The 25,727-nt window shown below is 57.7% G+C and overlaps 3 protein-coding genes across 4 annotated transcripts; 1 reads left to right on the top strand and 2 right to left on the bottom strand.

Annotated features, from left to right (window-relative positions):
- The first annotated feature begins 1,746 nt into the window (after nt 1–1,746).
- On the top strand, nt 1,747–7,705 carry tmem256 (transmembrane protein 256). 2 transcript variants are annotated; one of them, XR_006085926.1, is made up of 6 exons: nt 1,747–1,916; nt 2,829–2,866; nt 3,198–3,278; nt 3,674–3,911; nt 6,896–6,950; nt 7,650–7,705. XR_006085926.1 is itself a non-coding variant. In XM_042345558.1 (4 exons), exons 1-4 carry the CDS (start codon nt 1,838–1,840, stop codon nt 3,815–3,817), a joined length of 342 nt encoding a protein of 113 aa, XP_042201492.1. In that variant the 5' UTR covers nt 1,747–1,837; the 3' UTR covers nt 3,818–4,063. The 2 variants fall into 2 exon arrangements, 1 of the variants encoding a protein (XP_042201492.1); XM_042345558.1 differs by lacking the exons at nt 6,896–6,950; nt 7,650–7,705 and having other exon boundaries at nt 3,674–4,063.
- A 2,700-nt stretch (nt 7,706–10,405) lies between these two features.
- LOC103173300 (protein phosphatase 1 regulatory subunit 35) lies at nt 10,406–13,534 on the bottom strand. Its single transcript, XM_042345560.1, has 5 exons — nt 13,514–13,534; nt 12,640–12,901; nt 11,660–12,083; nt 11,205–11,341; nt 10,406–10,648 (listed from the first exon to the last, which is right to left on the bottom strand). Exons 2-5 carry the CDS (start codon nt 12,892–12,894, stop codon nt 10,475–10,477), a joined length of 990 nt encoding a protein of 329 aa, XP_042201494.1. The 5' UTR covers nt 12,895–12,901; nt 13,514–13,534; the 3' UTR covers nt 10,406–10,474.
- A 3,564-nt stretch (nt 13,535–17,098) lies between these two features.
- On the bottom strand, nt 17,099–19,641 carry LOC103173370 (protein MB21D2-like). Its single transcript, XM_042345559.1, has 2 exons — nt 19,320–19,641; nt 17,099–18,620 (listed from the first exon to the last, which is right to left on the bottom strand). The coding sequence occupies exons 1-2, from the start codon at nt 19,528–19,530 to the stop codon at nt 17,311–17,313; spliced, it is 1,521 nt and encodes a 506-aa protein (XP_042201493.1). The 5' UTR covers nt 19,531–19,641; the 3' UTR covers nt 17,099–17,310.
- Between the last annotated feature and the right edge of the window lie 6,086 nt (nt 19,642–25,727).

The following is a 25,727-nucleotide window of genomic DNA, read 5'->3' as shown; positions in this document are numbered from 1 at the left end:
CTTGCGAGGCGAGCGCTCTAACCACTGAGCTACACAATCCTGTGGGGGGGGGTTTTGACGGGAGCTGTGTCTGCGGTGCCTCGACCTCCGCGTCGTTAAACGTCTGCACCTCAGCCGCTGTCGTTAAGTGAACGGTCCGGCAGCCAAAGCCCCGAGTTGCCGGGTTTATTATTAACGAGAGCCCGGTTCAGGAGGGGTGGAGGGTGGGGTACGAGGGTGGGGGTAAGGAGGGTGACCGAAGGCGCAGTTGGTCAAAGAGGGGGTTCTTGAGACGTTGAAGGAGGCAAAGGAGGGGGACCGTAGGGTTTGGAGTTCCAATGGTTTGAGAGGACCTGGGTTCGATTCCCGGGCGGGGCGAGACTTTGGGCTTCCTTACTCCGCGCACACGCGCCCCCGTCTAACTGGTAGGAACACGATCGGCGGCCGCTCGCGGGTGGTTTTCGGGGCCAATAATCCTTTTGTAAAAAAAAAACAAGAAGAAGGTGGTCGCGACTGTTTGTGGTGGGGACGGGGGACGGGGGACGGGGCCGCGATTCGCCCACAAAACACACAGTCGCTACACTCTACAGCGTGTCCAGCGAAGCGCTTTGAGACGGACTCCCACCGCCCCCCCCCCCCACACCGTGGCTCCCCGTCACCCAACGGACCCTCCTCACTCAACTTCACAGCCCCTCGTGCCCTCCCCACCTCTCCGACCTGCGTACCCCCCCCCCTCCCCACTCCCTCCCCCCCTCCCCACTCCTCACCCACCCACCCACCCACTGACTCCGCTCGGCCTGCTGTCTGCCCCCCCCCCACCCTCAACAACAACAACAACAGCAACACTTCGGGAGGATGTCCCAATGCGCTGGACGGTCAGGGATCGTGGGGGTGGGGGGGTCAGGGTTGGGATGGTGGGGGGGGGTCAGGATGGTGGGGGGGGGGTGGGGGGGGGTGGTCAGGATGGTGGGGGGGGGTCAGGATGGTGGGGGGGGGTCAGGATGGTGGGGGGGTGGGGGGGGGTCAGGGTTGGGATGGTGGGGGGGGTGGGGGGGGTCAGGAAGGTGGTGGGGGGTTGGCGGGAGGACGTCCCATGGTGGTGGACAGTCAGTCAGGACCTGAGGGTGGAGGGTGGAGGGGGGGAGACGGGGGGAGAGATATAAACCGTTCTCTCCCACGCGACGCCCACCGTCAGGGCCGCCCCTTCCCCCCTTCCAACCCCCGAGTCTCTCTCTCTCTCTTTCCCTCCTTCTCTCTCTCTCTCTCTTCTCTCCGCTGTGTTTGTTGATGGTTTCTCACTCACTCAGTCACTCTCACGGGGCAGCGGGACGACGACGACGACGACGATTCACACAGAGAGAGAGAAAAAAAAAAGATGGCGACGTTCGTCACCTCACGGGCGGATTAACCGCCTTTCGCGCGCTTTCCCCGCCCGCGCGTGCGCGTTCGCCTCCTCCCCGCGCGCATGCGCGCTACCCCCCACCGTTCCGTCGCGCTCGCGCCGCCGCCGCCGCCGCCCGGGATCCTGTCCTCCCATTGGTCGCGGCGTCCGTCGTCATCACTTGCATCATCCGGCCCCTCCCCCTCCCCGGCCATTTTGCTCCCGCCCCTTCGCGCGCGGCGCGGGGAGGGACAACCCCGCCCCCTCGGGCGTATGATTGGCTGCCCGAGAGCGAGTCCCGCCTTCCACCCGCGCGCCCATTGGTCGAGACACGCGTCGGGCGGGGCGTGGAGGGGGCGTGGCCGGGTTCTGATTGGTTGATGGGCAGCGATGTAGCCGATTGGCCGAGTGTATCCAGTTGGAGCAGCTGATCACTCACTCACTCTCACAGACACAGACAGACAGACAGACACAGACATGTCGGCCAGACTGTTCGGCAGGTTGGCCGGTGTCTCAGGGGCTTTGGCCGTCGCCGCCGGTGCCTACGGAGCCCACGGTAATGTCAGAGGGTTGTCCTCCTGTCTGGCCTTCGCTTTGTGCACCCACACAGCCGACCAGGGGTCCCCCCCCCCCCCCCCCACCCCCCGGAGGGGCTGTGGTGGGGAGAGAGAGAGGGGGAGAGAGAGAGAGAGAGAGAGAGAGGTGATGGGTGTCACCTTTGGCTCTCAGTGGGGGGTCAGGTCAGAAGGTTGTGGACTCAAGTCTCAAACTTTTTTTTCCCGACGTGAAAAGCGCTATATCAAATGCAAGGATTATTATTATTATTATTATAAACCCCGACCCCCCCCCCACCCAAACGTCGGGGGCCGCGGCGACGTACGGCGACGGGGGGGGGGAGGGGGGGGGACGTGGCTGCGAGAACCGGCTGCCGGGTAACGCGCAGTCACCACCAGACCCGACAGCGAAGCCCCTGCAGCGTTCCCGCCGTGAAAGGCGCCGCGGCGAACGGAAGAATTATTATCGCCGAATGAGCGGGGATTGGTGTTAACGTCCCGTTTTAACGGCCGAGTGCGCGGCAGGAGGCCGGGGGGGGGAGGTAACCGAAGGGGGGGTGGGGGGGAGGTAACCGAAGGAGGGGGTGGACGCGGTTACATATCAGTGGAATTGCAGTCTTGCTGGGAGGGAGGGGAGCAGAAACTCTGTCGCTTTTATCAGCTGAAGGCTGTCACTGGAGGGCGTGTGTCCGTCTGCCCACTGTTTCGTCTCTCTGAAGCGTTCAGGCAAGTGCCGCAGAGTGACGATTAAAGCCGCTCATTCTGCAGGAACAACAACAACAACAGCAGCAATAATAATAAACAACAATGTCACTTGCGTTTGACGCCGCTGTGCAGACGCCTCGAAGCGCTTCGCGGGACGCCGCGACATTGCAAGTGGCTGCTGTTTTATTTTCGTTTCTGTCGTCCCGTAGGATTCCGACGCAGTGACCGAGACGAATATTTGAAGGAGGTGAGGACTGGGGTTGGGGTGATGGGGGGGGTGGAGTTTGGTGAGGATAATAATAATAATAATAATAATAATAATCCTTGCGTTTGATATCGCACCTTTTCACGTCGAGACGTCTCAATGACATGATAAAGCGCTCTATCCGATGCAAGGATGACTATTGTTATTAATCGGCTGCCGTGTTTCGCCCACGAAACACACAGTCACTACACTTTACAGTGAATCCTGTGAGGCGCTTTGAGACGTCTGGAAGACGTGACAAGGCGCTGTGTCAAATGCCGGGATTATTATTATTATTATTATTAATATAATGTCTTGTTTCTCTCTCTCACAGCTGTTTGAAACGGCAAATAAATACCATTTCCTGCACAGCCTGGCCTTGCTGGGGGTCCCTCATTGTCGAGCTCCACTGCTGGTACATATTCTCCTCACTGGCTGTTGGGTCTTTGGGGGGAGAAGGATAGGGGGTGGGGGAGTGGAGGGGTCTTTCACTCCCTTTCTCTTTCTCCCCCCGACTGCGCTGCGGGAGATCTTTAACGTCCGCCTCGAACAGGGCTACTCTCCTCAAACTACTCGCCCGAAAAGGACGGAGCCTCCGACAATGCGTCTCTCTCTCTCTCTCTCTCTCTCTCTGTGTCTCAGTCTCTGTCTCTCTCGCTCTCTCTCCCCCCTGCGCTGCGCTTGTGGGATTTATTTGTAAAAGCTCTTTTTAAAGAGCTGCCGGCACGGACACGCTGGGCCGAATGGCCTCGTTCTGTGCTGCATAATCCTACGATTCTACGAATAGTAATTCTCTTGCTGTGTCTGCAGGCTGGCTCCTTGTTGACCACTGGGATGGTGATGTTCTGTGGGTCCCTCTATTACCAGGCGTTAACAGGCGACAGCACATTCACCAAAGCGGCCCCTTATGGGGGCTCGTTGCTGATCTTTGGCTGGGTGGCTATGGCCTTCTGACACCCAACAGCCGAGACTCACCAGGACAGACGGGAGCTGAAGTTCGACGTCTCCGAAAATCCTGCGCTCTTGTCTCGTTCACAGGCTATAGACTGTGAGCTCAAAACTCCTGACTGATTTTGTGTGTGTGTGTGTGTGTGGGGGGGCTTGAACCCACAATCTTCTGACTCCCTGGGGGTAGGAGCGCTATCGTCGTCAGAATAATAATATTAACAATAATACTTGCATTTGATACAGCGCCTCATCACGTCTGTCAAGATGTCTCAAAGCGCTTGAAAAAATAGGCTGTAAAGTGGAGTGACTGTGTATGTGTTTTGCGGGCGAAACGCGGCAGCCGACTGCGCTCAGCGACGTCCCACATACAGCCGTGGATTGGGTGACCAAATTGAGTGACCATTGGCTCCCCATCACCCCCACTAAACCCCATCACCCCAACCCTTGGCAGCCTCCACGGACTCCCTATCACCCCCACTAAACCCCATCACCCCAGCCCTCGGCAGCCTCCACGGGCTCCCTATCACCGAACAGATGGATTTCAAGACCCTCTCACTCGTTTTCGAATCCCTTCCCACCCTCGCACCTCCCTCCCGACCTCTCTCTCTCTCTCTCTCTCCGACCTGCTCAGCCCCCAACCCACTACCCGCTGCCTCCGCTCGACCGGCTCCGGCCTCCTTGCATGTGCCTCGTGCCCTCCCCTCCACCATCGCCGGCCGCCCATTTCAGCCTCTACCCCCCGAAGCTCTCCCCCAATCCCTCTGAGCCAGGCTGGCCTTTGGCACCACAGTTGGTGCGGAGTTTTCAAGGTGTCTGCTGTCAGCTGACTGGACCGATGTCTATGATTGATGGCGTGCGCTTGCAGTTGAGGACCTAAAATAGGTTGTTAACGGGTTTGATTTTGGTACAGACTGCGCTGCTCCGCCTCTCGTCTGCAAATATTAGGAATAAAAAAATCAAAAAACAAGATGGTTTTCCCACGGAACAAATCGTAAGCGTTTTTGTTTTGCTGCCTAGTGTCACGCGCACACTCTCACACGCGCCCGCGCCCGCCCGCCGTCCTTACCTTCGTGCTCTGTGTATTAGGCAACGGTTTGTCCTGTGGCTCAGTGGTTAAAAGAGCTCGCCTCGCCCGCGAGAGGACCTGGGTTTGATTCGATTCCCGGGCGGGTCAGGTCAGGACCAAACCGTAGGCAAGTTTCCTTAATCCACAGACACACACACACACACACACTCACACACAGACTCACAGACACACACACACACACACACACACACACACACACACTCACACACAGACTCACAGACAGACACACAGACTCACAGACACACACACTCACAGACACACACACACACACACACTCACAGACAGACTCACAGACACACAGACTCACAGACACACACACACACGCCTGTTTATCAGCAGTCAGTAGGAACCCGCTTGTCAGCCAATTGGGGGAATCGCTTTCTGGGGGTAATAAAACTTCCAAATAAAAATAATAACAATAATAATAATTCGGTCACTCAATCCACGACTGTTTGTGGGACGTCGCCGGGGCCGCGATCAGCTGCAGACAAAGATACACAGTCGCTGCGCTTTATTTTCCGTGAAGCGTTCCGGGAGGTCAACGACAAGGACAGCTTGCATTTGCGCAGCGGTCCTGGTGCCGGGCAGCGTGGCGGAGCGCGTGAGGGTGGCTGAGCGCGATCCCGAGCTGGGAGGGGGAGGAGGTGACCGCAGGCCAGGCTCGAAGAAGAGGAAGGGTCTGAAGGTGGAGAAGGAGGGAAAGGGGCGAGACGGAGGGAGGGATAGAGAGAGCGAGAGAGACCGTTTCGGGGCGCGGTGGCTGGAAGTGTTCAGCGGAGGGCACCTCAATCAAATCGTTGAGACGTCTCGAGGACGTGATAAGGCGCCATTAGGATTATATTATTATTATATTACAGCTCTGTGGGTTCGAGTGAGAGAGAGAGCGATTTCAGGCAATGGTGATAAACTGAGCGACTGTGAGAGTAACAAAGGTCCTCGAGGCAGGTCACAATGCTCTGACTCGATCAACACCATTTATTCATCTCTCTCCAATAGCGTCCCTCAGTCTCCATCTCCTCTCCAGCCTTTCAAGCCTCTCTCCTCCATCTCCCTACCTCTCTCTCTCTCTCCCTGCCTTTCTCTCTCTCTCTCTCTCTCTCTGTCTGTCTCTCCACGCGGTCTTTCCATCTCCCTTCACTGTCCTCCTCTCCCCTTTCTCTCTCGCTCCATCTCTCTCTCACTATCTCTCTTGCGCACTCCCTCGCTCTGTCTGTCTCTCTGTCTCTGTCTCTCTCTCTCCGTCTCTCTCACTCCGTCTCTCCATGGTGATGTCGTCGCCTGGAAGTGAGTGGTCCCTCAATGGACCGTTGTGTTCTCCGGGTCAGGCCTGTCCAACCACAGAGCGCGTTTTATTCGGGTTCTTCGGCTGTTCCATCGCCTGTATCATGATCATCAACACTCTCGTGTTGGTAAGCGAGGTGGGGGCTGGGGCAATGGGGTGGGTGGGTGGGTGAGTGGGTGGGCCGGGGCTGCCGGGCAATGACCCCCAGACCAGCCTTCGTGGTCAGCAAGACAACAAAAGACTTGGGGGTTGGGGCTTAGAACAACAACTTATAATAATAATCCTGGCGTTTGACCCGGCGCCTTATCACGCCTTCGAGACGACTCAAAGCGCTTCACGGGACACACTGTAATGAATGTAGTGACTGTGTGTTTTGTGGGCGAAACTTGCTTTCACGTCGGGAGGATGTCCCAAGGCCCTGGACACTCAGGCCTTTGGGGGTTGGGATCAGGAGGGGTGGAGGGCAGGGAGGGGAGGGAAGGAGGTTGGGGGTAGAAACGAGGGTGACCGAAGGTGCGGTCGGTCGAGGAGGAGGATCTTGAAGGGAGGCGAGGGAGGGAACGTAGGAACAGGAGGAAGCCATTCAGCCCCTCGAGCCTGTTCCGCCATTCTGTAAGACCCCCTCACCTCACAAACCTCTGTCCTCAGTAAATCAAGCGATTGTTACGATCTCGTGTGAGATTAAACCCTTTATGTTCATTTTGTTTTGTGACAGATCCTCTCAAAGGTGAAACACTTATCGAGAAAATTCATAGCAGTTCGGATACACAGTGAGTGTCGAGCAGAGGCTGTGTCGGCGACTGTTAGGATTGTCAGCCTCACCTTCACCTCTGAGAGGGGGGCATTCAACGTGTGTGTGTGTGCGTGAGTGCGCGTGTGTGAGTGTGCGCGCGAGTGTGAGCCCAGAGACGGAGTGTGTGAGCGATGGTGTGTTTGAGAGAAAGCGAGAGGGGAGTGTGAGAGTGTGTGTGAGAGACCAAGTGAGTGTGAGCGAGGAACAGAGCGTGTGTGTGAGTGAGTGAGTGAGTGTGTGAGAGACCGTGAGTGTGTGTGAGTGTGTGTGAGTGTGCGCGAGGAACAGAGCGTGTGTGCGTGTGAGTGAGTGAGTGTGTGAGTGAGTGTGTGAGAGACCGTGAGTGTGTGTGAGTGTGTGTGAGTGTGCGCGAGGAACAGAGCGTGTGTGCGTGTGAGTGAGTGAGTGTGTGAGTGAGTGTGTGAGAGAGACCGTGAGTGTGTGTGAGTGTGTGTGAGTGTGTGAGAGAGACAGAGCGAGAGTAGGTGTAAGAGTGAGTGTGAGTGTGAGAGAGAGTGTATCTGAGAGGGACAGAGAGAATGCATCTGCACAATCTGAACACAACGAACTGTGTGTGGGGCGGACACCGGAGACGAGGATTTGGGATTGAGTGACCGAATGATAATAATTATTATTGTTATTATCATCTTTTTATAATAATTTTGTCTGTTTTCAGGACAGGTGATGAAAAATGCCACAAGTCAAGTTTCCAGCACCGGGATCGGTCCTCCCGCTAACTTTCAAGGCAAGCGTTTCAATGTCACGTCAGGCCCTTCGCCAACGCCAAAGACGTCACTGACCCGCGGCTGTTTGCGAGAGCGCGCGTTCGCCCACCGAACGGGCACACGGTCACTACGCTTGACGGTGAAGCGCTTTGAGGCGTCTCGAAGACGCGATGAGGGCGCTGGGTCGAACGCCAGGGTCGTTATCACTATTATTACATACTACAATGGTATTAATCCGTTAATAAAGACTGTTCTGTCTTTGTGTGACAGCCGCCTATGTGGAGATGATCCCTCCTTGGCTCAAGTGCGTGTACGAGGCTTTGGGGAACAGCCAAGGGCTCAGGAACATCAAACTGGACGTCTCGCTGAACATCGAGCCCTTGACGACGACGGTGGAATCCTCCTGCGATCGGAATCCTGATCCCGGCCGTCAAACGGGAGCCCTTTCCCAGGGAGGCCACTTGACGGGAGACAGTCCCCTCCAGGAAGATCCGGGCTTTTATCCCGAGCCGAGGCTCGAGTTGAGCCTCGATAGGTCGGGCCTTGAAAGCTCTTCCAGTTCTCCGGGAGCTTCGAGACCCGTTTCCTGCGGACCCGCTTGTTCCGACCCCCGGCCTCCAGCCTCCGACCTCGAACAGACACGTCAAAGTCCCCCGTATCCCCTCCCCTCGGACCCCTGCCCCTCCCCGCCCGATTCCAGTCTAACGCTCGTCCCTCGGCGTTCCCAATCGTCCTCCGCTTGCTTTCCCGGATCTGTTCCCGACCCGGATCCCGTCACACCTCCCCGCTCGCCGTGCTCCCCCCCACTCGCTCCCGCCAGCCACGTCAACCGCAGCCCGAGCTCCCCCCCAGCCAAGCGGGCAAACTCCTCCGCCCTCGTTCCTCGCCCGCTCCCGCCCAGCTACGGGAACAGGGAGGTGGATCACTCCAGTCCGGCTCTGTTCGAGTTCCTCACCGCGGCTCCTGGTCTGGCTCCCGTGGATCCATCGAGGCCCGAGTTCGCCCCTTGGTCTGTAGCCAGCGACCTCCACGACACAACTGACCACGACAGCGCCTTCAGCCCTCCCCCCCTCAAACGGGTCAGGAACGAGATTCCGGCGTTGACGGAAGAGCAGGTACCTCAGCTTGTCCCTCGCCTGCTCCCCGCACTCCTGTTAAAAAATCCCTCCCTCCCTCCCTGGCACCTTGCCCGTCCCTCGCGCCCTCTGCCCCACCATCGGTGGTCGCGCATTCAGCCCACTGCGCCCCAGAACTCTGGAACACTCTCCCTCAATCCCTGTGCCTTACCCCCTCCCTCTCTCTTTCTCTCTCCCTCTCCCCTGGAGGGCACCATATAAGTGCAAGTTGTTGCCGTTGTGGCTTCTAATAACTTTCTTCCCTCAAGGACGCAGGCCAATGTGTCGGTGAGGAGCCTCCGATACCCGGTGAGGCCTCACCACCGCCGCCCGGCAGCCCAGCTCCCAGCGACGGGACTGAAGCATCTCAATGCCGAGCTCCTGTGAATCCTTCTAGTCGGCCGCCTGCAAGCGAACCTGATCCTAACCGACTTCCAACCAGCTCCGAGGACCTCGCTCACACGGCCGCAGCTCCAACAGGGAACCAGGAGACACCTCAGCAGCCTTCCACACCCGCCATCGCTGACCGGACACCCACAGACACGGCCTCTCTCACTCCCTCCACCCATCCTGGTTCCCACTGACCCCACCCACTTCTCTCTATCCTGTACCCCCTCTCTCACTCTCTCCCTCTCCCTCTCCCTCCCTCCCTCGAAGTCCGAGAGCCACAGAATTCAGAGTGCCTTCACGCCGTTCGCTTTACTCTCTGCGACTTCGGTCAGAGCTCACAGCTCTGGACAGACAGCGAGACGTGGGGGAACCCTGTTTTACTGACGTTCAGGGAGACCCTCGTAACTGCGTCGCAAGAGTTAAGAGGAGAACGAGACAAGACCTGGTTCGGAACAGAAGAGGCCAGACCCAATATGGCCCCTCGCGGAAACACAGGAGGCCAATTCAGCCCCTCGAGCCTGTTCCGCCGGGCACGACCAATCTGCGCCTCCACTCCAATTCCCTGCCCTCGCCCCGATAGCCCCGGATACCCCCCTTTTACTCTCCAAAGTTTGGGTCAGATGGCCTGTTGCTGTTTCTGTGTTGTAGGTTCCACATTAGGGCTGTTTCATGGTGTCGGGAAGAAAGAAGGGAACGGAGAGAAGTCCCCAACAACATGACCAGAGGCCTATTTCAGATATTGAGTGGCTGTGGCCTCGCGCGTCAAAGATTCCCCCACTGCCCACCCCCTCGTGAAAGACCCCTTCCAATATCTACCCCTCTCCTTCTCTGTGACACCTCCCAACACCTCCCCCCCCCCCCAGTGAGAAGCTTCACAACCCAGTGGCAGCAGAAATATAAACCAGGTTAATAAAGGCAGAGAGCGGAAACAATACACTTCACCGTCTGGGTATGATTTCTTTTTGGAGGGATCAGCCGGGTGTCTGACACGCGCGCACACACACAGAAAACCGTCACCGTGATCAGGCGGGTGTCTGACACACACGCGCACACACACACACACACACGTGTGCCCACACACACACGGAAACCCGTCACCGTGATCAGCCGGGTGTCCGACACACACGTATGCGCACGCACGTCACTGTTGGAGGTCACGGAGGTTGGGAGGAGCGAGTAATTGATCTAATTACTGTTGGAAGTAAATTAAATATTAGCATTTAATGAGGTATAAAAATAGTATTCACATCTGCCGCTGCGACTCGCAGCCCCTAAGCCTCCCACTGCTTCAGCTTCTGATACAGGGTGAAGACCGAGGCTGACGGCCTGGCCTGAGACTGGATGGTCAAGGCCGACAGACCCTGAACCCCCAGGTAAGGCGTCTCCGTCACCAGCTCCGTCACATTGTGGAACATCATCAGGTCTGGGGCCTGTGTGCCGGTCTCCTGTGTGTGTGTGTGGGGGGGGTGGGGGTGGGGGGGGCGGTGGAGATAGAGGGAGAGGGTTACTGTGAGTGGATAATAATAATAATAGTCCTTGTGTTCGATACAGGCTGCAAAACGCACAGTCACTACACTTGACAGCGTGTCCCCGTGAAGCGCTTCGAGGCGTCTCGAGGAACGTGACGAGGGGTCGGGTCGAACGCCGGGAATCTTACGGTTATTGGTTACCGGCGCCGTCGTGGGCGAAAACGTGGGATTGTCGCATATTATCAACGTGTTCGGGTCATCCTCCACAACAACAGCAACAACTTGCAGAGCGCTGGACAGTGGCGGAGACGGGGTGGGGGGAGAGGACGGTCGGTCGAAGGGGAAGGTCTTCAGGCCGCGAACCGAAGATGGGGAGGGAAGGTGGAGGGGGGGTGCGAGGCGGGGGGATTGGGGGAAGGAGAACGACAAGAGTTTCGGGGCGCAGTGGCTGAAAGCGCGGCCGCCGACGGTGGGGGTTGGGGGTGGGGGTGTGTGTGGGGGGGGGGAGCCGGGGGCCACGCTGGGCCGTTACCTTGTTGTTGTTGTTGTCCCCGCGGGGTCTGGCCAGCGAGAGCCTCTCCTGCACGGCCAGACTGAGCACCTCCTGCACAGGCACAGTCAGGCTGACCAGCCCCGAGTAACGCTGGCGGTCCACAGGCACGTTCAGGCCTGGGGGGGGGGGGGGGGGGGGCACAGAGGACAGCACTGTTACTACTGTTATTACTACTATTATTACTGTCGCTATTACCACCATTATTACTGTTATTACTGTTGCTATTACTACTATTATTACTGTTATTACTATGACTGCTGCTAGGACTGCGGTTGCTGTTATTACCATTGGTACTGATGTGACTATTATTACTGTTATTACTACTATTATTACTATGACTGCTGCTAGGACTGCGGTTGCTGTTATTACCATTGGTACTGATGTGACTATTATTACTGTTATTACTCTGTTGCTCCTATCGCGGCGGTGCCTACCTTCGGCCACCCTCTCGCCCAGGCACTGCCGCGTGACCGAGGACCTCCTGAGCTGCTGTTGGACGGCCTTCTTGGGGTTGAAGTTGGCCTCCAGGACCTGCTGTAACTCGCGGCCCAGGAGGAGGGTGGTGTTGTACTGAGGTCCGGCCAGAGGGCAGTCCCCGGCCTCCCCCTCTCCCCCCCGGGGGCCTCTCCCCTCGGCCTCGCTCCCCGCTCCGCACCCTGCCTTGACCCCCAGGGACCCGCCAGGCGGTTGTCCGTGGCTGGAGAGGCTGGTGGAGGCTTTGGCCAGCGAGGGCTGGTGAGATGTCCCGCCGACAGGCTGCTGGGCTGGGGGTCCTCTCTCCTCCCGCCGGCCCCTGACCCCGGGGCTCGGTTCCTCCCCGTTGCCGTCCTCAGACCCGCGGCCAACGTCGAAACGGACCTGAAATCACATGGAACGGCCGCAGTCCGTCACACCGGGAGCCCTGTCGGGCGGTGGCCGGAGCCCTCGCCTCGCAAGAGGGAGAACCCGGCTTCCAGTCCCGGCTGATCACAGCGACCGGTTTCCCGTGTGCGTGTGCGTGTTAGACACCCGGCTGAGCATGTTTACAGGTCTCTGCGCGCGTGTTATGTGCGTGTGTGTGTGTGTGTCGTGTGTTATGTGTGCGCGTGCGTGCGTGCGTGACGTATGTGTGTTGTGTGCGTGTGTGCTGTGTGCGTGTGTTGCGTGCGCGTGTTGTGTGTGTTATGTATGTGTGTGTGTGTGTGTGCGCGCGTTACGTATGTGTGTGTGCGTGTGTGTTGTGTGCATGCGTCGTGTGCGTGTTGTGTGTGCGCGTGTGTCATGTGTGTGTGTGTTATGTGTATGTGAGTGACGTATGTGTGTTGTGCGCGCGCGTGTGTGTACGCGTGCCGTGCGTGTCATGCACGTGTGTGCGCGCGCGCGTGCGCGTGCGCGTGTTGTGCGTGCGCGCGGGACCACAAAACGCGCCCATTACCTGCCGGTGACCGGCGGCTTTCCCGCTCTCACAGCCTTCCCGTTTCTTCAGGATCCCGGCGCAGGGGTCGGCTTTGCTGGGAGTGAGGGAGATGTCCAGGTCGGGAAGGGCGGCAGTCGCTGCCGGACCCGGACCCGGACCCGGACCCGGGAGGTGGGGTCTGGGGACCTCCCGCACGGGAACGCTGTCCTCGTCCGCGTCATCCGGAGCAGCGAACGCCTCCGACCGAGCGGTCGGTCCATCGCGCTTCACCATCGGGAACCTGGAGACGCAGAGAAAAATAATAATAATAATCCCCCACCTCCCCCCCCCCCATCCCAGTGTGTGACCCCCCACATCCCCCCCTCCCCCGGGGTGTGACCCCCCTCCCCCCATCTCAGTGTGTGACCCCCCACCTCCCCCCATCCCGGTGTGTGACCCCCCCTCCCCCCGGGGTGTGACCCCCCTCCCCCCGGGGTGTGACCCCCCACCTCCCCCATCCCGGGGTGTGACCCCCCCTCCCCCCATCCCGGGGTGTGACCCCCCCTCCTCCCCCGGGGTGTGACCCCCCCCTCCCCCCCCCCGTTGGTGTGACCCCCCTCCCCCCCCCCCCCCCCCCGGGGTGTGACCCCCCCCCTCCCCCCCGGGGTGTGACCCCCCCCCCACCCGGGGTGTGACCCCCCCCCGGGGTGTGACCCCCCCCCCCGGGGTGTGACCCGGCGCCCGATCCCGTCCTCCAGACGTCTCAAAGCGCTTCGCGGGACGCGCCGTCGAGTGTAGTGACTGTGCGCGTGTCTCATGCCCCCCAGGACCTCCCTCCGGCCCGCGGGCCGCTCTCAGACCCCCCACCCCACCCCCAGGCCTCCCTCCGGCCCGCGGGCCGCGCTGCTCTCACCCTGGCGCCCGGCGGCGTCTCCCCGGTAACGGTGACCAGCAGCAGCGGAGGGGGGGGGGGGCGGGGCGGCCACCGAGCGGGGCAGCCAATCAGAGCGCGGTCTGTCACCGAGAGGGGCGGTGATGGGCGGCCGAGCGACCAATCACAGGGCAGGGATTGACTGACGCACCTGATGACGGACGGGCGCCTCGGCCAATCACGGACCAGAGTTTCAGTCGGCGGCTGTGATTGACAGTCACGGCGACCAATCACAGCGCAGTGTCTGAGCCCGTGTACAACCCCCAACTCTTTAAAGGGGCCACACACACACACAGTGAGACACACACAATGGGACCCACATACATATGGACACACACATAGACATATATACACACAGACGCACACATACATACATATAGACACACGCACATACATACACACACATACATAAAGACACACACACATACAAACACACACACACACACACCCCCCAGACAGGTACACAGACACACCGCACACTCAGACACACGCGCATACTTACACACTCATGTACGGACACACACGCACACACAGACAGACCACACGCACACACAGACAGACACGTACAGGGACACTTGAGGACAAGAAAGAGGCGGCTAAGGAAATTGGCTTAAATACGCAGAGATTTATTTCCAGTGAACAGACAGTCAGACAGACAGACAGACAGACGTACACACACGTTTTAATCAGCAATACACAACTTTGGTGCATGATCAATATATACAGAAACCTTGAAATGTGTACAGATACTCAGTCATCTCCAATGTACAGACATTCGTTTATCAGTTCATGAGCAGAGAAGATTTTTTTGCGGGAATATATATATATATATATATGTGTATATATATACCTGCACTGGGCTCCATTTGGTCACTTTGTTTGACCCCCCCCAACCCCTCATCCCCGCTCTGTCCCACTAACACAACCACTGTGTCAAGTCATCTCAGTTTAAAGTGCAGCGTGACTTACTGGCCAGCAGTGAAGTGGGAGAAACGTAGTGTGCACTTAAGTGTGTGGGGCATTTTATTGAGCGGGTTCAGACACACAGAGAGAGAGAGAGAGGACGAGGGGGAGAGAGCGCCAACGCCACACACGCCGTCAGGCCGGGGGTTTGTACGCCTGTGGCTTATTTGGTAGATGCGCTGACAGGTTTCCTGGTCCGCTTTCAATCGCGTCAGCCTCCCCCGCAACACATGGAATTATTTATTTATTTATTTATTATTATTATTATTATTATTTTGCAGCGTTCCGGCTCGGCTCGGCGCAGGGCCTGGAAGGGGCTGACCAGTCACTGGGGGCAGCTCCGGTTCACCCCGCAGCCAAAGCCCTAACTAACTAACCAACTAACTAACGAACGGGGAGGGTGGTCCTGGCTGGACAAGCAGCGGGAAAGTTTGACCAGACAGCGCTCGCTCTCGCTCTCTCTCTCTCTCTCTCGATGGCCGAGCTCTGTGTGGGTTTAGCCGGTTAGACCTCCAGCTGTTACCCCCAACGCACACTCTGGGCTCCCCCCCTCCCCAAAGCCTTGGCTCTCGCCACCCAACCTGCGCCTAATACTCTCCGGAATTAGGTAAGCAGAGGGGGGGGGGGGGGGGGGGGCGTCCCTCCAGGGAGAGCGCGAGGGAGAGAGAGAGAGAGAGACGATCTATCTCTGGGAGTTTCCAGGTGTAGGGGAGGGGGGGGGGCAGGAATTCTCAGTCAGTTTTGGAGACTCTTGAGCAACGGTGACGGGTTTCCGCGTGTGTCAAGACACCCGTGTGGCTGACCCCCCTCCCACAAAAATTATTATTATTGTCAAGAAAACATTCTTAGAAGGTGCAGCCCTTTCGAAGCTTTGCTGAACGTAAGTAACTTTAAACAACTTTACTTTTGTCACCCCCCCCCCCAATTTACCAGACGGACAATCAATCGGAAGCAATGATATTTTTCTTATAGACTGTGTATATATATATATATATATACTGTATATCTTTTTAAAAAAAAAAAGGATTTGTACAACACCTTATCACACGGACTGTCAAGTCTCACAGGTAATCTATGGCCACGTGTAGTGACTGAAGCACTTTGAGACATGCTCCCGCCGTGAAAGATGCTCTCACAAATGTAATAATAATAATTACATTATTATTACATTACAAAAGCCTGTCCCTCCCAACGTGCCCCAGTTCCGACGAAACGCTGACTGACTTTCCTCTCTCCATAGATGCTGCCCGACCTGCAGAGTGGTCATTCTCAGCGACGTCTGCTTTTGCTTTCAGATTTCCAGCAACTGCAGTGTTTTGTGTTTTGCAATAACAATAACACCACCGGCATTCGATATGGCGTCCTGTCACCTCTTGGGAGACGTCTCGAAGCGCTTCGCGGGATACGCCGTAAAGTGAAGTGACTGCGTGTCGTGCGCGAGAAGCGAGCGAGTGAGAAGCGGCGTGTTACCGGGACCCGGACCGAGTGCAGGCTCGCCCAGTGTCAGGCTTTCCCACGAGGCTGGAACGCTGTACGGAGCTGCCACGAGCTCAAAGACACTGAGATCACTCGCGGTTAGAGCTGCAACTGAATTACACGTTGAGAGAGGCAAATGGTGCAGGGAGAGGGTGGGGGGTGGGGGGGGGTGGGGTGAGAGACAGGGGACAGCAGGTGGGGGGTGGGGGGAGATTTCTATCAATCGTCCCCGGCTGGTCAGAAGGATGTTTGCAGCCCTCACCCTTCCCTTTCCTTCTCTCCTCACCCAGCCTCAAGCAAACATGGTCCCAACCTGACCTACTGTGTGTGTGTGTGTGTGTGTGTGTGTGTGTAATTGTATGTGTAAGTGACTGTGAGTGTCTATGTCTGTGTGTATGTGTCCATGTGTGTGTGAGTGTGTGTAGGGGGTTTGCAAGTCTCTTTTCAGATAGGGTCTGTCACCACAGTAATTCCTTCCCTGAGCTAACCCCCATCTCTCCCCCGCCCCCATCCCCCATCTCTCCCCCGCCCTCACCCCCCCATCTCTCCCCACCACACCCTCTCCCCACGATCCCACAGCCTAGCGGGAAAGAGAGAGAGACAGAGAACCCCAGAGAGACACATCCAACTGAGGTAGGCAGGTCTGAGTCACAGGGACTCAACACTGTGACATTCTGGACTCCAGTCAGGGGCTCTCTCTCTCACACACCCCCGCATCCCGCAGGCACACCTCCCCTCCGCGCACACACCTCCTCTCCACCCCCCCACCCACACGCACACCTCCTCTCCACCATAATATTATAATATACCAACATACACATGCACCAAAACAACCACCACATTCAACGCAACACAACACCTTAGGATAGAGTATGTAGGACAAACAGGCATCTGACCAGAGATATCCCCAGCTCTTTTTCTCTCGCTCTCCATCCCTCCTTCCAGCCCCACCTTCCTCTCAGGCCCCCGGCACCTTCCAAACCCAACCCCACCAACCCACCTCCAACTCAACCCCAACTCAATTCAAACCCAACTCTTCAAGGAAGGAGAGGAAGGGAGGGAAAGGGAAGGGAGAGAAGGAAGAGATGGAGCAAGAGAGAAGAGGAGAGGGGAGGACGGAGGGAGGGAGGGAGGGAGAAGGAGGAAAGGATTGGCCAAGGCTCCATTGTAAGCTCATCCATCACACATCACAGCCGTTTCCCATTATTCCCGCAAAAGCACCAAGTTCCCAACACCGTTGGGTTGAGGTCAGTAGGAGATAAGCAGAGGCGAGGAGTGTCCTTACACCTCTCTTCGTACTTTCACCTTTCCCTCCCTCCCTCCCTCCCCACCCATTGGTGTCAGAAGAACTTATCGTCGATGCGGAAGTGGGGCTTGCTGACGTCCTCGGGGTTGAGAAAGACGGAGATGGACTTGCCTGGGTTCTCAGTCACCAGCTGCTGGAGTTTCCTGGCTAGGCTGTCGTCCTGCCGGCCCGCGTTGACCAGGACCCCATCCGACTGGGAGGCCTGGACTCCCCGCGAGGCCTTGCGCAGCTCCTGGGCCAGCTTGTTGGCGGCTTTGGCGTGTTCGATGGCCGTGCGGAGGTGCTCGGCCGGGTCGGTGCGGACCGAGGAGAGCTTGCAGGCCAGCAGCAGCACCGTCTCGTCCGACAGGTGCTCGAACATGTTGCACTGCGGGAGGAAGTAGCTGGGGCAGGACTTGTTGACCAGGCAGTGGGAGAGGTCGTCGATCAGGCCCAGCAGGAAGTGAGCCGTGTTGTCGTCCTGAGACAGAAAGCTAGAGGGCAGGCGGTCGCAGGCCCACAGCATGAGGCTCCTCAGGTGATAGGGGCTGATGGCCTTGGGTCTGGAGAGCAGCTTGATGATGACCGCCTTGTAGGCCTGGTAAGCGTGGATGAGGGCGGGCGAAATGCACTTCTTGAGCTGGACCTCGCTGCGGGAGAAGGCCAGCCGCCACTCGTTCTGGGGGTCGCCCGAGGCCGAGCAGGCGGGCACCAGGTAGAAGCCGCTGATCACCTCCTCCTCGGTGATCTTGCCGTCCCAGAAGTGGTTCTCCATCAGCCAGTTCTGGGCCACGGCCGGCCAGCCCTTGAAGGACACCACGGGCACAATGTCGTACAGCATCCGGCTGCCCCCGGCCCTCAGGATGACCGACACCACCGTCCCGTTCTGCTCCACCTTCTCCACCCTGGGGACCCCCCGCTGGGGGTGGCTGCGGATCTCCCCGATCACAGCAGATACCGAGCGGAAGAACCAATCGGCCACTCGGGTGGGGGAGAAGTAGTGGGCGCCCCCTCCCCCACCCCCAGCCCCGTTCCCACCCCCTCCCCCACCCCCAGCCCCGTTCCCAGCCCCACTCTCTGTGCAGCAATCCCTCCACCGGTTAATCGTGCTCTCGTCGAAGAGCCTCAGGCTGAGCCAGGAGTGGCAGGGGGCGGAGTGACGCATGTCCAGGGTTACCGGCTGGTTGCGGTCGTGCAGCTTCAAGGCGGGCACCAGCAGCGTGAAGTCGATGTCGTAGTCCGTGCCCCTGGCGTAGTCGCCCAGCTCGTCGGGGTTCATGTCCACCACTCCCTCGCGCACCCCTCCCGACAGCAGCAAGTACTCATTGGCCACCGGCAGCTTGTGGTCGAGCTTCTGTACCAGCCCTGCGCACGCACACGCATACACAGACACACGCACACACAAACAGACACACGCAGATATACCACACACACACACACAGAACACACACCACGCCCGCACGCACACACACACACACACACGCACCATACACACCAACCAGACGCACACACACGCGCGCACACACACACACACACACACACACACGAGAGTATTAGTAATAATAAGTGATGATAATAATAATAATAGTGTATTAAAAGCGATCCCCACCCCCCACCCCAATCGACCAGTTCGTATCCAACACGGGTTAGAGGCAGAGTGAAGCTCCCGCCACACTGTCCCAGTCCCGCACAGGTGAGGAACACAGTAAATTCACTTTAATTTGCCCAACGTTTCTGGCTCAGGAGGAAACGTTCCACATTACACACCCTGTTAAACAGTGAAACTTGAACCATCAGCAAAATCACAGCAGGTTAGAGGCTATGAGTGAGTGAGTGAGTGAGAGAGAGAGAGAGAGAGAGACAGTGAGTGAGGGCGTGAGCGAGCGAGTGAGGGCATGGGTGAGGGAGGGCGCGAGGTCGTGAGTGAGGGGGGAGGGAGGGCGCGAGTGAGTGAGTGAGAGCGTGAGTGAGTGTGTGAGCGAGTGAACGAGCGAGCGAGCGAGTGAGGGCGTGAGTGAGAGAAGGAGGGAGGGAGGGAGGGAGGGAGAGGGTTTGCAGGCTCACCCAGCATGGAGAATATGAAGTCCTTGGCTGTGTGCACCTCTAACGCCCTCTGATCATCGTACTCCCTCAGCTCGTGTTTGCCGAACTCCTGGATCAGTTTGTTAATCTCCTCGATCCGGGCTCCCGAGTGGAAGTCCAGGTCTGTCAGGGCCTTGGCCGGCTTGGAGTTGGTGTTGGCATCTCTGCTGGACACTGGCGAGAGCGAGGCCATCGTCAGGCTTCACTGCGTCTCTAGAGCGTTGCCCTTGGGGGCAGCTCAGTCACCCAGGCCCGGATCGGGAGGGAGGGAGTGAATGAGATAGAGAGGGAGTGAGTGAGGGGAATGGGGAGAGAGAGGGAGGGAGGGAATGGGAGAGTGAGGGAGTGAGCGAGGGAAGGAGCGAGGGAGGGGGAGAAAGAGAGGGAGGGAGGGAATGAGAGAGGGAGTGAGCAAGGGAGGGAGTGAGGGAGGGAATGAAAGAGGGAGAGAGGGAGGCAGCCCGGCCTGCAGGAACCGTTGACAAGACAGAACCAGCAGAGCCTGACACCATCCCCGGCTTCTGAGGTGAATCCCGGGGGCTTTAATCCTGAGGTTTATTTGTGGGGAGGGATGGAGATGGGCAGTGGAGTTGGAGAAAGAGAAAGAGAGAGAGAGAGAGAGAGAGTTCCGAGGCGATCACAGATGGGGTAAGGAACCAGATGGGGTAGATCCAGAGGACACGGCCTGCGATCGAAGGTGGGGTGGTGGCTGGGGGTGGGGGTAAATTCAGAATAAATCTGCAGAGCTATTAACTTCAGTGAGCGAGTAGTAAGCTTGTGGAACAGGCTGCCCCCCCCCCCCGGGGGACAGACAGACAGACAGACAGACGGACAGACGGTGGAAGTGAAACCGTTGTTTGCTTCAAGAGCAAGTGAGATGGATTTCCGTGAGGAAGCGATACCCGGGGAGACGGTACGCAGTTTGCGGACACGGCATGTCAAGCCACGGCCAGGAACGGTGGAAGGAGGACGTGGAATGGTCTTCCTCTGGCCTCGGGATTTCCTGCTTACGAACCTCGGCAGTCTCTTCTGACGTGCCGCACGTAGGGCGAGTCAAAGCTCCTCGCGGTTTGACCTGCGGCGGAAACGAGGCAGGGTATTATATTATGTTATAAGCACCTCACCGAACCGCCCGACCTTCTAAACTCAAGGCAGCTGCGGGGACGAGGACTGTGACCCGGAACACGGTAGCACCAACTGGAGAGGGAGAGCTTAGGGCAAAGGTAATACGCACAATGTAAACAACACGAGGCGCCACCCGCTCAAGGGGATGATCACCCTTAGCGTTGTTCCTGGTTCTGTTACAGTCAAAGACGTGAGCTCAGTCAGTTCCCGATCTCTGCGGTGGCTTTATATAATAAAATATAATACACGATAATAATGGCTGCATTCGGTCCAGCGCCTGATCACGTCTCCGGGACCCTACCCCGAGCGAAGGGCGCCACGTGAGTGCAAGCGAGCGCTCTAACCGCGACGCGACGGGACTCCATCTCAGGCAGCAGCCTGGCTCATCAGTAGGTTATCTCTCTCTGTCTCTCTCTGTCTCTGTCTCTCTAATCCACAAAGTCACCCTCAGCGCTATATTAGAGCAACAGGGAGTTCAAGTCCAGACACGAGGCTCGAACCCACAACCAGGGACCCTGAGGCGAGAGAGAGATAGAGAGAGAGAGAGAGACTGTGTTACCTACCAGCTGAGCCGGGCTGACACCAGACCGTACAGAGAGAAACAAGCACAAGAACAAAAATTACATTTGCACGTTTATAGTAATAATTAATTACGTTTATTATGATTATTACACACTTCCCCCTGTGGGGAGGGAGGGTGGGAGGGAGGGTGGGAGGTGAGTCATCCATCGCTCAATTGCCTGCGCTCTGCCAACGCCAAGGCTGACATTTGTTTTCGATTTTTTTTGCCCAGTCTGACCCCCCCCCAACACGCGGGGAGACCCGTCACCGTGACCAACCGGGGTGTCTGACCCCCCCCCCCCCACACACACGCGGGGTAACCCGTCACCGTGACCAGCCGGAGTGTCTGACCCCCCCACCCCCACACGCGGGGAGACCCGTCACCGTGACCAACCGGGGTGTCTGACCGTGGCTTAAGAGTCTCCAAACCCAACTGAGAATTCCCCACATCCCCCCCACACCTGGAAATCCCCCAAAGAGGTTGTTGGAACAGAACGCTCTCTCTCTCTCTCTCTCCCTGGAGGGACGCCCCCCCCACCGCTTACCTAATTCCGGAGAGTATTAGGCGCAGGCTGGCAGGCGAGAGCCAAGGCTTTGGGGGGAGGGGAGGGAGTGGGGAGCCTCAATCTATCTCAGGGAATTTCCATGTGTAGGTGGGATCCCAGTGGAACAGGCTTGAGGGGCTGAATGGCCCCCTCCTGCTCCTGGGGCCCCAGTGGAACAGGCTTGAGGGGCTGAATGGCCCCTCCTGCTGCTGGGGCCCCAGTGGAACAGGCTTGAGGGCTGAATGGCCCCCTCCTGCTCCTGGGGCCCCAGTGGAACAGGCTTGAGGGGCTGAATGGCCCCCTCCTGCTCCTGGGGTCCCAGTGGAACGGGCTTGAGGGGCTGAATGGCCCCCTCCTGCTCCTGGGACCCCAGTGGAACAGGCTTGAGGGGCTGAATGGCCCCCTCCTGCTCCTGGGACCCCAGTGGAACAGGCTTGAGGGGCTGAATGGCCCCCCCCTGCTCCTGGGGCCCCAGTGGAACAGGCTTGAGGGGCTGAATGGCCCCTCCTGCTGCTGGGGTCCCAGTGGAACAGGCTTGAGGGGCTGAATGCCCCCCCCCTGCTCCTGGGGTCCCAGTGGAACAGGCTTGAGGGGCTGAATGGCCCCCTCCTGCTCCTGGGGCCCCAGTGGAACAGGCTTGAGGGGCGGAATGGCCCCCTCCTGCTCCTGGGGTCCCAGTTGAGTGGGTGGTGACGACACAGCCTAGGCCTCAGGCCTCGGGCTCGAGTTCGGCTTCCCCCCCCCCGGGGTTTCGGGGAGAAAGAGAAACAAGACCCTACACACCTGGCTCCATCCTCGGCGGCTCCCCCCTTCCTCGTGGCCTGGTCTCCTCCCGCGCTCGGCGCCTGTAATCCCGCGGAGGAGCCGCTCTCTGTGGCACAGGCTTCACTGGGCTCAAAGCTCCACTAGGCCCCGTCACCATGGACACCACCCGTGCCCACGGCGCGCATGCGCACCCGCCCGCCTGCCCTCCCCCCCACCGCGCATGCGCCACCCGCTTGACCGTACCCCCCCCCTCGCCGCGCATGCGCCACCTCGGCCCTCTGGGAAATGTAGTCACCTCACACAGCCTGACATCACCTTCATCACAACAATAATAACAATAATAATAATAATAATAAACCTGGGGTTGGTTTGACACAGCGCCTGAGCGCGTCGTTGAGACGTCCCAAAGTGTAGTGACCGTGTGTTTCGCGGCAACCGATCGCGCCCGGCGACGTCCCCACAAACAGCCGTGGGGTTGAAGCGACTGAATTATTATTATTATTACTATTAAGAGATTATTACCCCCGGAAAGTGATCCCCCAATCGACTAACAAGCGGGTTCCTACTGACTGCCTGTGCGCGCGTCGGGGGGGGGAGTAAGGAAACTTGCCTAAGGTTTCGCCCTGACCTGTCCCACCCGGGAATTACACCACTCAAGGGTGGTGGGTGGGTGGGTGGGTGGGGGGGGGGGGTCTGAATATATCTGAACACAAGACAACTGCATTATAACAAGGCTCCAACTTTAATTTATAATAATAATAATTCTGGCGTTAGACCCGGCGCCTTATCGCGTCTCCGAGACGTCTCCAAGCGCTTCACGGGATACCCTCCGCAGTGTGGTGACTGCGCGTCTTGTGGGCGAAACGCGGCAGCCGACTGCGCCCGGCGATCGCTGATTATCGCTAACACTAACGGGGCGGCGCGTGCGCGCGCGCGCGGAGTAAGGAAACTTGCCCAACGTCTCGCCCCGACCGGTAATCGAACCTGGATCCTCTCGCTTGTGAGGGGCGCCCTCTCACCGCTGCGCTACAGGACTCGCTCCAGATTTGGACGCTTAAAAAGCAATCGAGCGCACGCACACACACACGCACACGAGCACACGCGCGCGAGGGTTACACAGTGCGAGTCGATCTAAGCCACGAAAGGGGAGCCACGTGACATTTTTGCCATCGGAGAGATCAACCCCAACTCGCACCCCAAACCAGTCGCCTCGAACGACGGTCTGTCCCGTGTCAAACCTCCCGCACGGCTGAAAGGGGGAGCGTTAAGTGACTATTAACTAGCCACCCCGCACCCCAACGTACGCGCGCGCGCGCACGCACACACGCACACACGGAACAATCTCGTTTCGTAGCGACCGGGAGAGATTATCTCTGTTGCTTCTCTCGTCAAAAAGGCCGTGTTTAATGGTGAGTCGATAAGACGAGGAAGGAAAAAGAAACTTCACAAAAGATCCGAGCGTAAAAAAAAAATCAAGACAGTAAAAGGCAGTGAAGGTCGATGTTAAAGCTACTAAGGTTTTTAAAACTTCACTTATAATTTGTGCCCCTTCTCTCCCTCGCGTCCCCCCGCTCCCTCCCCACCACCCCCCCCCCCGCCCCTCCCGCATAACACATAATAAATCAAAACACCAACAAACAATCATCTCTCTCCCCGAGTCAGACTGTGCAGCAAACAGTGACAACCCTGGCGTCGATCCGGCGCCTCATCGCGTCTTCGAGACGTCTCAAAGCGTTTTGCAGGATAGGCTGCGACGCGAATCGGCCGCGTACTCCTGGTGGGCGAAACACGGCGGCCAACTGCGCCCAGCCGCGTCCCCACGAACAGTCGTGGGGTGGATCGGGTGACCAATTTATCATTATTGTTATTTTCTTTGAAGGGGTTATCACCCCCGGGAAAAGCGATCCGCCAAATCGACCGACAAGCGGGTTCCCACCGACTGCTGGTCAACAGAGGCGCGTCGTCGGTCTGTGTGCGTCTGGCCGCGGAATAAGGAAACTTGCCTAAGGTGTCACACCAACGTGACCCGCCCGGGGATCGAACCCGGGTCCTCTAGCTTGCGAGGCGAGGGCTCTAACCACTGAACGACAGGACTGCACATTGTTAACTGCACTGAACCCACCTCAGAGCGGGGGGGGGGGGGGGTTAAGAGACAGAGGTGCAAGGCATTTAGACGTGGCCGTTTCTGGTGGCCCAAACCCCCCCCCCCACTCTGCGCGCACGCTCGGCTTTCACCCAGAGCTCAAGCCGTGTTGGGGGGGACACCCTTCCGAGGTGAGAGGCGCTGTGCCAACGCGAAACCCCGATTTGCAATTTTTTTTTAATGTAAGAAAAAAAATTCACGTCGCTTTTTAAAAACCCGAACTAGAGAGAGAATGTGAGAGACAGAGAGTGCGTCAGAGAGAGAGAGAGAGAGAGAGAGAGAGAAGGTATTATTAGTCCCCAGTCAACTAACAAGCGGGTTCCTACTAACACACACACACAGTGTGTCTGTGTGGTGGGGGGGAAACTTGCCAAAGGTTTCGCCCCGACCTGACCCGCCCGGGGAATCGAACCCGGGTCCTCTCACTTGCGAGGCGAGGGGGGTCTAACCCCTGTGCTACAGGGACTCCACGAGCGAAATCAAGCATTTGGCACAAGGGAGAGAGAGAGAGAAAGAGAGGAACGAGAGAGAGAGAGAGAAAGAGAGAGAGAGAGAAAAAAACACCTCAGTCAATAGGCTAACATAACAGACCGAGTAAAAATGCTGGTGTTTGGTGGCCGTGGGTTGCAGGAGCTCACTGTAAGGTGAAAGCTTTTGGGAGGATTAAAGACGGGCTCCTCACCTCACTCCCCCCTCCTCACACACCCTCCCCCCCCCTTCAACACCACCTTAGCTTTGCTGGAGTGACAATAATAATAATAATCCTGGCATTTGACCCAGCGCCTTATCGCATCTTTGAGACGTCTCAAAGCGGTTCACAGGATACGCAGTAAAGTGTAGTGACTGTGTGTTTTGTAGGCAAAAGGTAGGTTTAAACATCTCCCCTTCCCCCCCCCCCCACACTCAATGAAACCCCACAATCACTCCCCCCTCCCAAACTGCCCACACAACAGTCTCTAATCTAAATGCTTTTTACCTTCCGAGTCTCTCTCTCTCTCTGTCCCGTTTAATATACAGGGTGACCAAACATTTGTGATAGCATTACAATGTCTGACAAGTCTGGTAAAGAAATTACAAAGAAATAGTCATTATTATTATTATTATTATTATTAATTAATGAATTAATAATGATATCACTTTTTGGTCACCCTGTGTGTGCGTGTGTGTGCGCATGTGTGGTGTGTGCGTGTGTATATGAAGTGAATCGCAATTAAACAGCGTATGTCAAGGTGACAATCGAAAGGCAGTGTT

Source organism: Callorhinchus milii, unplaced genomic scaffold, assembly GCF_018977255.1.
Source record: "Callorhinchus milii isolate IMCB2004 unplaced genomic scaffold, IMCB_Cmil_1.0 Scaffold60, whole genome shotgun sequence".
In the NCBI taxonomy this organism is placed as follows: domain Eukaryota; kingdom Metazoa; phylum Chordata; class Chondrichthyes; order Chimaeriformes; family Callorhinchidae; genus Callorhinchus; species Callorhinchus milii.
The sequence above is the reverse complement of the archived record's forward strand: the minus strand, read 5'-3'. Positions and strand labels throughout refer to the sequence as shown.